Below are 12861 nucleotides of genomic sequence, written 5' to 3'. Positions count from 1 at the left end.
GCGGCGGTGTCACAGGATCTTTGGTTTTGGCATGCTTTTTTTGGTGTTGCTGGGTCAAATAACGACCTTAATGTTATCGATCAGTCACATTTGATCAACGACCTTATCGACGGGGTTGAACCACCTCAATCTTTTGTTGCAAATGGAAAACTCTTCAAGTACGGGTACTATCTGGTCGATGGTATTTACAATGAATGGGCTTTGTTAGTTCAAGCTTTTACAGATCCAATCGCCGATAAACGGAAGTATTTTACGAAGAAGCAAGAGTCTGCTAGAAAAGATATTGAAAGAGCTTTTGGAGTTCTGAAAAAACAATATTATGTGCTGGCGAACCCGATACGTTATTGGACTCGGGAGAGGATAATGGACGTCGTCTACACGTGTCTGATCCTACACAACATGACGTTAGAAGACGAGGGCAAAGCTATCTACCAAAACTACCAAGGTGACATTCCGCCACAACCGTCCACAATCAGTGATCAACAAAGACTTCATAACATAGCAAATATCAAGAGCCGTGAGATACACGGGAATCTTCGACATGAGTTGGTTGAACATTTGTGGGCGAGGCGACCCGATGATCTTGTATTAGATTAGTGTTATTATTAAGTATTATTGTTTGTTTAATTTTTAGTATGTTTTCTTTTGTAATTTGAATTTTAGATATTAATGTGTTTTTTTTATTAATGTGTGTTTTTTTAATAATTTATGAGTTTTTTTAATAATACGTTGTTTGAATATATTTATAAAAAAATAAAAAAAAAAATTTCGCTGGAGCCCCTGCTGGAGCCCCTCCACACCAGGGGCCAGGGCTCCAACAACCCCCTTATCCAGTTTCTCTCTCTGCCACATGTCATAATATTATTGGTTGGAGCCCCCACTAAAGCCCCCATTAAAGCCCCCACACCCCTTAGTCTTAGAAATTAATGGTGTGAGGTTAAACACTCGTGATGTCCTTGTCATGCATGCACACGCAAAATCCATAAGAGATGCAATTCTCGCACTGCCTTGGTGCATCCAATGTGTTGGTAATTTGTGTTACCAAGTTATTTTAATTTAACTAGATTTACTAATCAAACACCTGTAATATGTTTGAAAATATTCAATGTAAAGTCTTATGTGTGAACTATCAAACTCAAAACGTATACTTAAATTACGGCTGTAATGTTTGTAAACATGTTGCCAAGTTTGAAAATATTCAGTGTTATCTTTTTAAGGTTTAGACATTTCAAACACTGACCTTGTGTGTGAATTATCATAGATTGTCTAGGTTTCATAAATTATATTTTGTGCAACCCGTATACTAGTGGGCCGAAAGCTCACCTAGCAATCATCCTAGTATCCTACCATATTATAACACCCCCAAAAGCCCAAAGTAATATGGGTCTCATAATAATCCATTTGACCCAAAAATAGTTCTCTCCATTTATATTAATTGCATCCTACCAAATAGAGGTGTATAAAAAACGGTTCAAAACCGGTTAACCGGAAATCGAACCGAATTAGTTTGACATGAAAACCGGTTTCGGCACCGGTTCCCCTTTTAAACTACCAAACTGGTTTTAAAACCGGACCGGTTTGAGTAAAACCGTTTTAAACCGAACCGAACCGAGCTGGACCAGGCCAACATCTCTTGCTCTTAAACCGGTTTCTAAACTGAACCGAGCTAGACCAAGTCGACATCTCTTGCTCCTAAACCGGTTTCTAAACCGAATCGGTTGGGGTCAAACCGGTTTTGACTAGGCTTTGACCAAACCAGTTCGGTTTGGGGAAAAAACCAATTTGTACACCTCTACTACCACACATAGGACAAGTACTTCACAATTAATTAATCACTTTATCAATCAAGTGATTGCATTATTATTGGACTTTGGTTATTCACACGCCCTTATCTATTCACATACTCACTATACGAGCAAGGGTGGACCTAAAGTCCAGGGAAGAGAAGCAGCCGTTCACCTTAAATTTATCCTTTTTAGTATTATACATACGTGAAAATTCCGAGCGCCCTCTCATAAAATTTTTCAATCGCCCCCTTAAATTTTTGAAACCATTGAGAAAAAAAAATAGTTAGTTTTGATTGATCAAATATTTTTTCCAATAATTTTGATTGATGAGTGTTGAGAAACATGCATCTTTCTTTGATAAAACCCTTCAAAAACGAAAAAGACGAGTCACCTTTTATGTAAAAGTAATTTCACAAAATTAAAAGCTGACATACATCGGTAGTCAAATTTAAATAACTTTATTTATTTGATTGTTTATTATTTCTCTTTACCTATTAAATTTAATCTTATAAACTATCTGTATTAAAATATATTCCTCTTTATTTATTCCCTTGTCTGGTTTATTAATTTCAATAATAACAAGTTATATTATTTTATTGTAATAATATATAAGCACACTTTAATAGATAAAACATAACATTACTTATCGCATCCGTTAAATACAAACTAAAAAATATTAAAAAAGACCAATTATATTATCATGTTTTGTGCCTTCATTATTGAAAAATGTTACCAACATACGATTGTAAAATTCGAAAGAAAACTTTTGTTCGGATCTCCGGTTAAAACGATTGGTCTCGTCACTGGTTGGAGGTTGCGAAAAAGATGATGAGGCATTTTGGTGTATTTTATGTTAGTGTGGGTGATTTTTCGTCTTTTAATCAAATCCATTTAAAGCAATAACAAGAAGCAATGACATTATACTTTTCATTTTTCTTTTGTCAAATCCCATGTCAATTTTTTTTTCTTCTCTCATTGTGAAATATTCAATAATAATAACAAAAGTTTAAATAAATTCTTTTATTTTGCTTTGGTTTTGCATTTCATTTATTTATTTGTACTTTCTTAGTGTATTTAGTTTTGTTTCTTTTATATTATTACTTCATCTATCTATTTTGTATCGGTGAAATAGTTATTATTATACTATGAGCCTAAAAAAGTAACAAACACTATGACCATTCGGTTAAAGTTTTCTAGTTATGTCATTGACTATGCATTTGTAATAATGTTTGACATTCTTTTTGTTAATTAAATGAAATTTTAGTTTGATTGTCTTTTTTTAGTATGACCCGGCCGAAAAAAAAATATTATAAATGATAGTTAAATGACACTTAAAAAATTTCGCTCTTAAGAAATATATTCTGGACCCGTCACTATATATGAGTCGTATTATGAGTGAATGGCAATGACAACATAGAAAAGTATGATGACACACATACATACAAAGGATGTATGAATATAACAACCCTATTTTTGTTTGTCTTAGGACAAAAGAGGAACTCCAAGATATCTCATAGGCAACACCAGGCACAATCTTTTAGTCTCAACTTGGTCCTCAATAATATTCCCAAATAAAACCATTATCATTTTTTTAATTACTCACATGATGGCTATCACCTCTACTAAATAACATTATATCATCAGCACAACAGGTGAATGATTTTCAAATCACCATTTAGATCAAGACAAAAAGCAGCAGTCGAAGCACATGTCATAAATAAATACCCTACCAACTCAATCCTCTAGTTACTGCTCTGTTAATTTCAAAAAACCAAATGTCCTGCACCACTTTCACTGGTTTCAGAATCTTCACCTCATTGAGCTGTCAAATCCAAACAAAACAATTTCAAGTGTCAACCACAAAACAAATACAAATACAAACAGAAACAAAACAAGAAATATGGTTATTCGGTTTGTGCTCTTACTTGAAGATAATACCTATAACAGATTACATTACCTCCAGAAAATAACCATCTTTGCTTCACGAACACACCGTTTCGGTTCACTGAACAAATTCACTCCAACCTAAGTAAAAAAACAATAAATCATATCAAAAGATTTAATTAAAACAACCAACTCAAGATTTCTTCCTGAACCTTAATTTTCAGAAATACATTTCAAACATACCCGGGTCAACACTCGTCATTGTTTCCATCAATAATATGCAGGTCTCCCTATCCATTACCTGGTAATATATACAGAACATTAAAATACAAAAGTAACAAAAAAAATCAATATATCAGAAATGAAGACTTACTGTTGATGTTAGACTCGTTTAAGTATTCTTGATAGCAATTAAACTTTTGTTTAAAATCAGAAAATTGCCTCTTATACAATTTATACCAATTCTTTTCTTTTTCCCCGAAACCCGTTTCTTGTTCCTTAAACCTAAACTTCAAATGGCAACCCGAGTCAAAAAAATCTTCCTCATCCTTTTGACCCGACCTAAAAACAATATTATTGTGTTTCTCATCCTCAACATCCGAACCATCCATCATTGCACGAGACTTATATGAACCCAAATGTTGTAAATTTGAAGAGCTATGAAACACATCTTCATTATCATCAGCAAGAGATACCGTGATTGGATCAACAGGCCCCACTAGATAATTATCCACTACACTCAATACTTTATCACATTCAATATCGATTTCAGAATTAACCGGTCGGTTATCTGCCTTTAACATTAACGTTTTTTGATACGCCATCAAGAATGGGATTGGAGTAACGGGTCCCACTAGATTATTACTTGGCTTATGTTTTTCTGACCACTTGCTGCTACGAGAAGAGGGGGCACGAAAGAAGAAAGGAGGTAAGTGGGGTTGCTGACGTGGCACATCCAAGAACTCGAACGGTACGTTCGTTAACGATGCCGGGACGCTCGGTAGATCTGAATATGTCGAGAATCCATGACATAGTACGTTTTTAGGCAGATTTGACCATATGCTTCTTAAGGCGATTTCGTGTATGCTCGTTGGCAAGTAAATGTCTTTAAACACATCGTTAATGTTTACAGACCCATGCGCCCCGCCCCGCCCGTACTCCTTCAAACTCTCGCATATATGTTCGTGAAAATCTGAACCAGAAGACGGGTTTCTCGTGATATCGTTATCATTGTCACTGTTTTTACATAAATTTATACTCAAAATTCGGTTAAGATCAGAGTTCAAGTATCCATCAAGCCAATCAAGTTTCAAATAGTGAAAAACCTTTCTAAACTTAAACTCGTCCTCACCTGTTTCATAATAAACGGGATCTTCAACATCGAACGCGTGTTCAGCGTGGCCCTTATCTGGAATTCTAGAAGAATCCCACAAAGCAAGATACCTATGTAGCTCAAAATTTCCTGAAGCCGTTAATGTAACAACCGAAAACCCACCAAAATTATCACCTTTAAACATATGATGAGAAACCGTTGCATCAAGAAACCCAAAACCCAAAACAAAATTTTTCTTTTGTTGCCAATTAATCCAAACCGGAAGCCGATCTTTTGCAAAATCTTGTTTTACAAGACAACTACCACAACCGCATTCACGGGTACCCAATGGGATGTTAGAAGGGAGTCCCCATGCATACAAAGATGAAGAATCGCGCCCTGAGAAATCGGGTCGTGGGCCATAACAAAAAAGACTAAATTCACCGTTCCAAAACGAGCCCAATAAAATCCCATAGCCGGCTTCAGAAGCCCAACTATAACTAACATCCTCAGATAATGACCTTAAGTCAGACAAACGCGAAACTGAAACGTAACTCGGGTTAGCGATATTGTGGGCCCACAGTAAAACAGGAACCGTGTGTTTTCTAATATCACAAAGGAAAAGCATGTGATTGGTAGCTAAAGTGAAGTAGAATCGGTCGGGCCCGACAACTGAAAACGCAACAAATTTATCGTTCGTTGCAACGTGTCGGGTGCCAAAGTTTAACAAAGGAGTAATATGGTAATTTTCAGATCGTGAATCGACAAGAAAAACGCCAGTTGCATGAACAACAATTAGAATTCTTGGATGCCAACTGAAATCACAACTCAACCAACATCCTTGGTCAAAGTCAACGTACTCTTTCCATGGAACTTTGACTTTCTTCCCGATTAACCTTTGAGACGGGCTTGTGGGTCCCAAGATGGTATCAAGATCGAATAAATATAAATCAGCGGTTTCCAGTAAGACTAAACTTTCTTCGGGTATATGTGGGCTCCAACAAGCGTGAACTATAGAACTTTTGAAAGATTTGTGATCGATTAATTCTAAACAAGATGTAACTGTTCTAGAATGTTCCATTCTGATTGTAACCTTGAAGTAATGAACTGAATTCGTAGTGCAAACCAATAAGTACCCAATGATGGTATCAGAAAAATCACCTGTAACAAATCAACAAGTAGGTTGACCAAGTTGTCAAAAGTCAAAGCAATAAGTTTGTACAATAATAATACGTGTAACTTTACACAACAATAACCAAGTTTCCAAATGTCCTCTAAATTCACATAACTTTCATCAGGTATTTCAAATCTATGTAATTCTTTTTATAAATGTATAAAAGTTTTTAAAGTTAAATGAGGCAAATGAAACATATATGTATAATCGGTTCACTATGGTTAATTCAATTATGCCACACACCAAAACCAACCACAATTTCCAGTTTATCGGTTATGGCTTAAAAGAACCATTGGTTAATTGTTTGGTTAAGTCATTTACGGTTTGATTAATTCGGTTATTGATCATCCATCCCCTACTAATAACTAATAATTTTTCCCCGATTAGTTTGAAGTAGGAGGTAATAGTAAGATAAACAAATTCACTGAATAATAACCAAGTTTCATAATTATTATATATAAGTTAAATTGGAAACAAAATAATCACTAAACAGTAACCAAGATTTATACATGTTTCATCTGCCTCATGTAACTTTAAAACAGTTATAACATTTATAAAAGATTTACATTAAAATTGGAAAACCAAATGAAAGAAACAATGGAGAAGCTTGATTACTATTTTGTAAAGTTACCCCTAATTTATAACAACAAAAACCAATAAATATATATTAAAAAAAACACTATAATAACTACCTGAAGTATATTTACAATCAGCAAGCGGGCTTACAGAAATCTTGATAATCCGATGAGTTAACCCATTTTCCAAACTCAAAACTTCAGTTTCACCATAACTTCCATTAACCGCCAATCGGAAATTCACAACCGACAGTGTAACAAAGCCAACTTGATCCGAGTTGGGCCCGGTTGGAAAGAATGCCAGAGTGGAATCAGTACCAGGACACGTGAGCAACTGAAGAGAGTTGTGTAACAGAAACTGTTGAGGATTTGAATCATCAAATGAGGGGAGTTGTTGGGAAATAGAAGAGGTTGTTGACGGGAGGATAGCAGATGACTTGTGAAGGAATCTAGAGGCCGAAAGTGCAGGGTAAGGAGGGATTTGAGGTAATGTGAAGAAGATATGGTGGTGAGTTTGCGGTTGGGGTGATGGAATGAAGATCAACCGTCCGATTTTGTTGGTGGCGCTCGGAGTGAGGAGGAGTGGCGGCGAGTAGACAGATGAGATTGTCCATAAGGATTTCCATTCATCTGATGTGTCCATCAATCGCCGAATGAGCGAGCTGCTGCAAATATAATAAATACTAGCTTTAGAACCCGTGTATCACACGGGATGAAAAATGAGAAAAAAATAAATACATTACATAAATATTACATACAAATTATATGTAAAACATGTATGACGTAGATGATAATAAACGAAATTTAACTTTACAATTAGAGTATGTGTACACAATTCTTCATAATGCACAAAATAATACAAATATAATGCTTGGAATATTAGAAAAATTGAGAGCATATATCTTCATGCTGCCCTTGGACCAAAAATCTGCAACATTTGCCTCAAACGAACCAAACTAAACACAAATCCCTAAATTGCCCTTGGATGAAAAATGATGATATTTTTACGTGTGATCAAAATCTTAACTCCAAAGTAACGCTTTGACCCGTTTACCCTACAAATGTATAACATGCAATTTGCAAATATTCTGTTACAAAAAAAAAGACCAAAGGGAGTTTTAGAAATACCCTTTAGATCCAAATTTGATTTGCAATTTATTGCTAGTACTCTGTGACTACCACTTGTGCTTTTCAAAACATCCGGATTCAAAATGACCATCTCTATATGTTGATCATGAGGTTGAATTTATTTCTTTGACTTCTAAGTCACAAAAGTCATGTTTTAACTGCTTCAGACACCATAAACCCACCAAACAATAACAATAATAATAATAATAATCCAATTCATTTTATAAAATTCTAATTTCCTGTATTTCCTAATTCATAAAAGTCATCTATAACCCTCTTCAACCATCACAAGTTAAATAAGAATTAGAATCTAGTTAAAAAAAAGAGAGGGAAAAAAGATAAAGAAAAACTAAAATGAATAGATGAACGTTCGAAAAGATGTAACTGTTATAATTATAAAAATCTTTGAATACTTTTTATAACAGAAGAAGCCATAATATGTACTAATATGTTCAAAGACAGTTAAATAAACCAAATTATATTTGAAATACTTGGCAGTGATGAAAGTGCTAAGAAATTTGTTTTTCAAGTCAGAGAATACTATAACTTATAACACTTTTTTTGACCAGAAATCAATCTATTTATAACCCTTTCGACCAGCCCGTTTTGACCTGAACCAATGTGAGACTCTTTTAAAACAACCCGCTTCGTCCCGTACTCATGACCCAAACTCAATTTACTCAAAAAAGAAAACCATTAACCAAAAGTTGTTTGAACTAAATATATGAAACCAACCCGCCTATTAAAATAAACATAAAAACCAAGAATACATGAATAATGAATTTGTCTCTTATAATTTAGAACATATTATTATAACATAAAACAACCCGTTTCAACCCAAAGGCAGTCTGTGCGTAATCCTTTTTGACCGGAACGGATCAGTTTGATACTCTATTTTAAAACATTGAATGCCACTGAAGGCTAATAAGTTAGCTTAAAAAAGCAGTAAGCGCATGCCTAGAGAAATAGATAAGAATAATAAACACCAGCCAACACAAATTTTGTTGCAACATCTATTATTAAGTGTAAAGAGCCATACCAATTTAGCCTTTAAATCCATTCTAATATATATTGCAGGTTGCATAAAACAACTTATAAAAAATGAACATAAAAGGTATATGATATGCAATACAATTATGATGAATGCAATTTCAGTAATTAGAAAAGGAGATAGGGTTCGTTTAATCGCAAATCAAATATATTTAAATTCGAAAATACAGATGATTACCAGCAGATTGTGATGTCGTGCAGATTACAGATCGGTAAGGGTTTGTTTGAATCGCTAATCAGATACCGAAGATCGGTAAATACATCCCAGATTCATAGTGGCCACTGTTACAAAAGGAGGGATTAGGGTTTAGATGAGGCTTTAGTGGGTCAAAAATCGTAATTAGGCCGGGTTTCACCGACGTCCGGGTATCTTATTTTTTAATTTTGGTAAACATAACTAACTAGTTCTTCTACCCGACGTATTGTGCCGGACTGCCGGGGCTACTACTCACATGATCAATAACCCGAGTAATTTTCAATCTTTTTTCAATAGTGACATTTCAAAAAACATATATTATAGACGGTGATGGCACGACCATCCTGGTTCATGGACTTGGCAACCAAACTCTCCCACCACATTTCCCACCTCTTAAACTTAATAATGTTCTTTATGCCTAAACTAATAAAAAATCTAATTTTGGTTCGTCGCCTTACAATAGATAATTGAATATCCATTGAATTTGATCCTTTTTGTTTTCTTATGAAGGATTACAAGACCCGGGTTCCTAGGCTATGGTGCAACAGTAGCTGTGACCTCTATCACCTTCTCTCGTTCATGTTATTCGGCCTCAACAAACACACCGCTTTTGCTGCTGTTTCTCAAGATCTTTGACATAGTCGCCTCGGTCACCCAGGACAAGCATTATGAAATAAATTAAAACTTTCCAGTTATATTTCCTGTGTTTAGAATAATACAGTCTTGTGTTTTTGGGAAGAGTGTTAGACTGCTGTTTCGGTCAAAAATTAGCAAACTAACTTTTGATTAAATTAGTGCGTGAGGTGGGGTGCTTAATGGTAAAATGATTGAACACAATGATGTGATTACGAGGGAAAAACCCTTGATTATGATAATTTTGTCTCGGTCAAAAATTAACAACGTAATCTTTGGTCAAATTGCTTCGGTCAAAGATTAACAACGTAATCTTTGGTCGAATTGGTACGTGATTATGATAATCCCCGGCACAAAAAACCCCCGGACGATGAAAACTATCACCGTCACTTTTATTAATAATAAAATGGTGGTTACAAGTGGTGGAGCTGATAAGTGATCGTAAACTATGTGTTACAGTGTATGCTAGTAACTTGGTAAGTGAAGGTGTGTGTTCTAATGATATTATCAGCTCGTTTATATAAGAAAAAAGTTACAGCTGTTATCCCGAATAATCCGGAAACCCTAGACTATTTCTTCCATAATCTATTGCTTGCCCACGTTCCAATTGACGAAGTTCAAGCATTAGCCGTTGTAAGTCCACGTTCAAATTAGCATATTTAGCACGTGATCTTATCTACAAAACAAATATAAGTAATATAGGACAATTGAATTAGTCAAATATCATCCTCGGAATATTAGCGTTGACAGGATAGCTCAGAATCCTTGAATCGTAGCTCATCCTAAGGATAAAAAATCTACACCCAACAATTGCCCCTAATTTTTACGGATAGCGCGTGACAGCTGTAAAAATTTCAAATTTCAAAGAGTAAAATATCTTCTGTTAACTGAAAGGACATGCACGCGGATTGAGGAGACCCTAAAAACCGTCCTTTTAGGTTATAATCAACCCATTTCCATATCTCTAAATCAAAATACTCTCTCTCTCGCTTGAATCTCCAGGTCAGTCTCTTTCTTCTTCATCTTCTTTAATTTTCTGAAATTTTTTCTTCCGATTCGAACAATAATGAGGAAGAGGACCCTTCGAGCGCCCAATTCTTTCTCTTTCGTAACCTCGGAAGATTTCGTTAACCAAGCTCACATCCCCGCCACCGATGAAGACCAGTGTCTATTCAGAGATCTAGATATTAGATTTCTGAAATACTCGGGCTTACTACCTGCTGAAGCTATTATTAGGCCGTATGACCCCAAAGTAAAGGCTGACTTTTCTTCCAAAACCTGGGTTTGCTTCTTTTATTATCCCTTTTCGATCGGCCTTTCATATCCCTTTTCTCCGCTTATCAAAGAGTTCTTTGATGTCACCGAGTTCTCTTACTCCCAAGTCATGCCAATGGTGTGAAGAGTCTTGGCTACTGTAGATCGACTGAATAAAACCCATGGGTTGTCGATAGGCGTACCTGAGATAGCCGCGACCTATAACCTCCATACCCACGGATCTTTCCGCTACTGTCTTCAATCCAAATACAGCCGTCTTTATATGATTCCCAAGGTGTCTGGTAGTGACCCTGATTGGACGAAAAGATTCTTTTTCGTGCGTCGCGACTCTATTCCCGACGGAATGAGCTTGCCTGTTAAATGGGTTCACAAGGGTAGGAAATTCTTAGGATAAGATTTCTTTTTGCAAATAATTTGTGTTAATACGGTTTCTTTTTGGCAGTTGTGTTTAAGGATTTGATAAAGTATAAGAAGGATACGAATAGAAGGCTTAAGGCGTTGTTTAAGGTTCCGCCGGAGGATAGAGAGTTCTGGGTAGAAGAGGAAACCGGGGAAACAAGTGTGACCGCTACGAAGTCTGTTGAGAGTATGTCTTCTGGTAAGTTTTTTCGGGTTTTTTCATGAAATTCTTAGGATTTCACTTTCTTGGGAATAACTTGATAAATTGTTGTATAGGGATGCCAAAGCCAAAGTCTTCTTTCAGCTTAGTCGACCTGGGCGTTCTTATCGAGGATAGGACCCTGGTTAAACAAGAACACTCCAAGACCCTTTCCCCGGTAGTGAGAGTTCCGATGACTCGCCAGAAAAGCGCTGCACAGAAGAAGAGGAAAGCCACTACTTCCACTGAGACCGAGCCCTTTTCCGACATGAGCACTACAGATGCTGTGGAGAAGCTACAAGCTCTTGCCAACTTTCTTGGAACAGTAAGTACTTCTATTTATCCTGAAAATAGTAAACTGCAGAAAAACTTATGTTAATTTGGGGATAACAGAAAACTGAAGGTTACCGTCAGAGATCCCAAGATGCTGAATCGGCTCAGAGAGAGGCTGAGGTCAAGGTTGTTGATCTTCTACATGCTGTTGACATAAAGGATAAGCTACTCAAAAAGAAGGATAAAGAGATTGTGGATCTTAGAGCCACATTTGAGTTGGAGAAGACTGAATTCCTTGAAGAAGCCAAGAAGTGTGCATCCACCAGTATCTTGGAGTCGATGCTCAAGATGTCGGAGGAAGTGCAAGCGAAGGGCTACACGATGGACTCCTGGAACTCCACGGCTTGGAAAAAGAAGCTGAAGATGCCGATGGGGGAGAAGGTTGAAGAAGATGATGTGGCGGGTACTTCTGAAGTGATCAAGGATGCTGGTGCTAGCGAAGAGGTGAAGGAAACCAAGGCTGGTGAGGTGACGGAGTCGGAGAAGAAGGAGGGTGATCATGGTGAAGGTGACAAGGCTTGAACGGGGGGTTCCGGTTGTGTTAATTTGTTTGTGATGGTTGTTAAAACAATTTTTATTTTGGTTGTGTAAGGATAATATGACATGCTTAGGATAATGGTTTGGGTGGAGTGATCCTAGTTCAGGACGAAGCCCAAACCGTCTTTTATTTCCTGCTTTAGAACAATATGATGGTTCGGGTGGATGGGCTCCGTTTTGAGTGAAACCCGAATCATCTTTTTCCTGCATGATAATATTAGTATAACTTTTTATGACTTATATTGGTATCCTTTTCCTTTTCTGTCTAGAGAAAAATTTAAGTTTGTTAGAAATCAAAAATTTCTTAACAGCTTAAGTTTTATTCAATAAACCAATACCAAGTCATAAACTTTATCTTGTAAATAATACGAAAGATAGA

General features: G+C 36.2%; 1 protein-coding gene across 2 annotated transcripts; it reads right to left on the bottom strand.

Moving 5' to 3' along the window:
• Nucleotides 1-3516: 3516 nt before the first annotated feature.
• Nucleotides 3517-7408, bottom strand: LOC143603485 (uncharacterized). Of its 2 annotated transcripts, XM_077080269.1 has the most exons (3): nucleotides 6850-7408; nucleotides 4045-6144; nucleotides 3517-3972 (listed from the first exon to the last, which is right to left on the bottom strand). In XM_077080269.1, exons 1-3 carry the CDS (start codon nucleotides 7373-7375, stop codon nucleotides 3962-3964), a joined length of 2637 nt encoding a protein of 878 aa, XP_076936384.1. In that variant the 5' UTR covers nucleotides 7376-7408; the 3' UTR covers nucleotides 3517-3961. The 2 variants fall into 2 exon arrangements, with proteins under 2 accessions (XP_076936384.1, XP_076936379.1); XM_077080264.1 differs by lacking the exon at nucleotides 3517-3972 and having other exon boundaries at nucleotides 4018-6144.
• Nucleotides 7409-12861: the final 5453 nt, after the last annotated feature.

Source organism: Bidens hawaiensis, unplaced genomic scaffold, assembly GCF_021521415.1.
Source record: "Bidens hawaiensis isolate Kalapana, Puna unplaced genomic scaffold, B.hawaiensis_p1.1 tig00001961_1, whole genome shotgun sequence".
NCBI classification, from domain to species: domain Eukaryota; kingdom Viridiplantae; phylum Streptophyta; class Magnoliopsida; order Asterales; family Asteraceae; genus Bidens; species Bidens hawaiensis.
This window is presented reverse-complemented; position numbering and strand designations above follow the sequence as displayed.

Excerpts from the sequence above, each read along its gene's own strand:
- LOC143603485 (XM_077080264.1), bottom strand. The coding sequence starts at position 7,375 with ATGGACACATCAGATGAATGGAAATCCTTATGGACAATCTCATCTGTC. Across the intron at positions 6,145-6,849 it reads TGATTGTAAATATACTTCAG|GTGATTTTTCTGATACCATC; the intron begins GTAGTTATTATA and ends GATTTGTTACAG.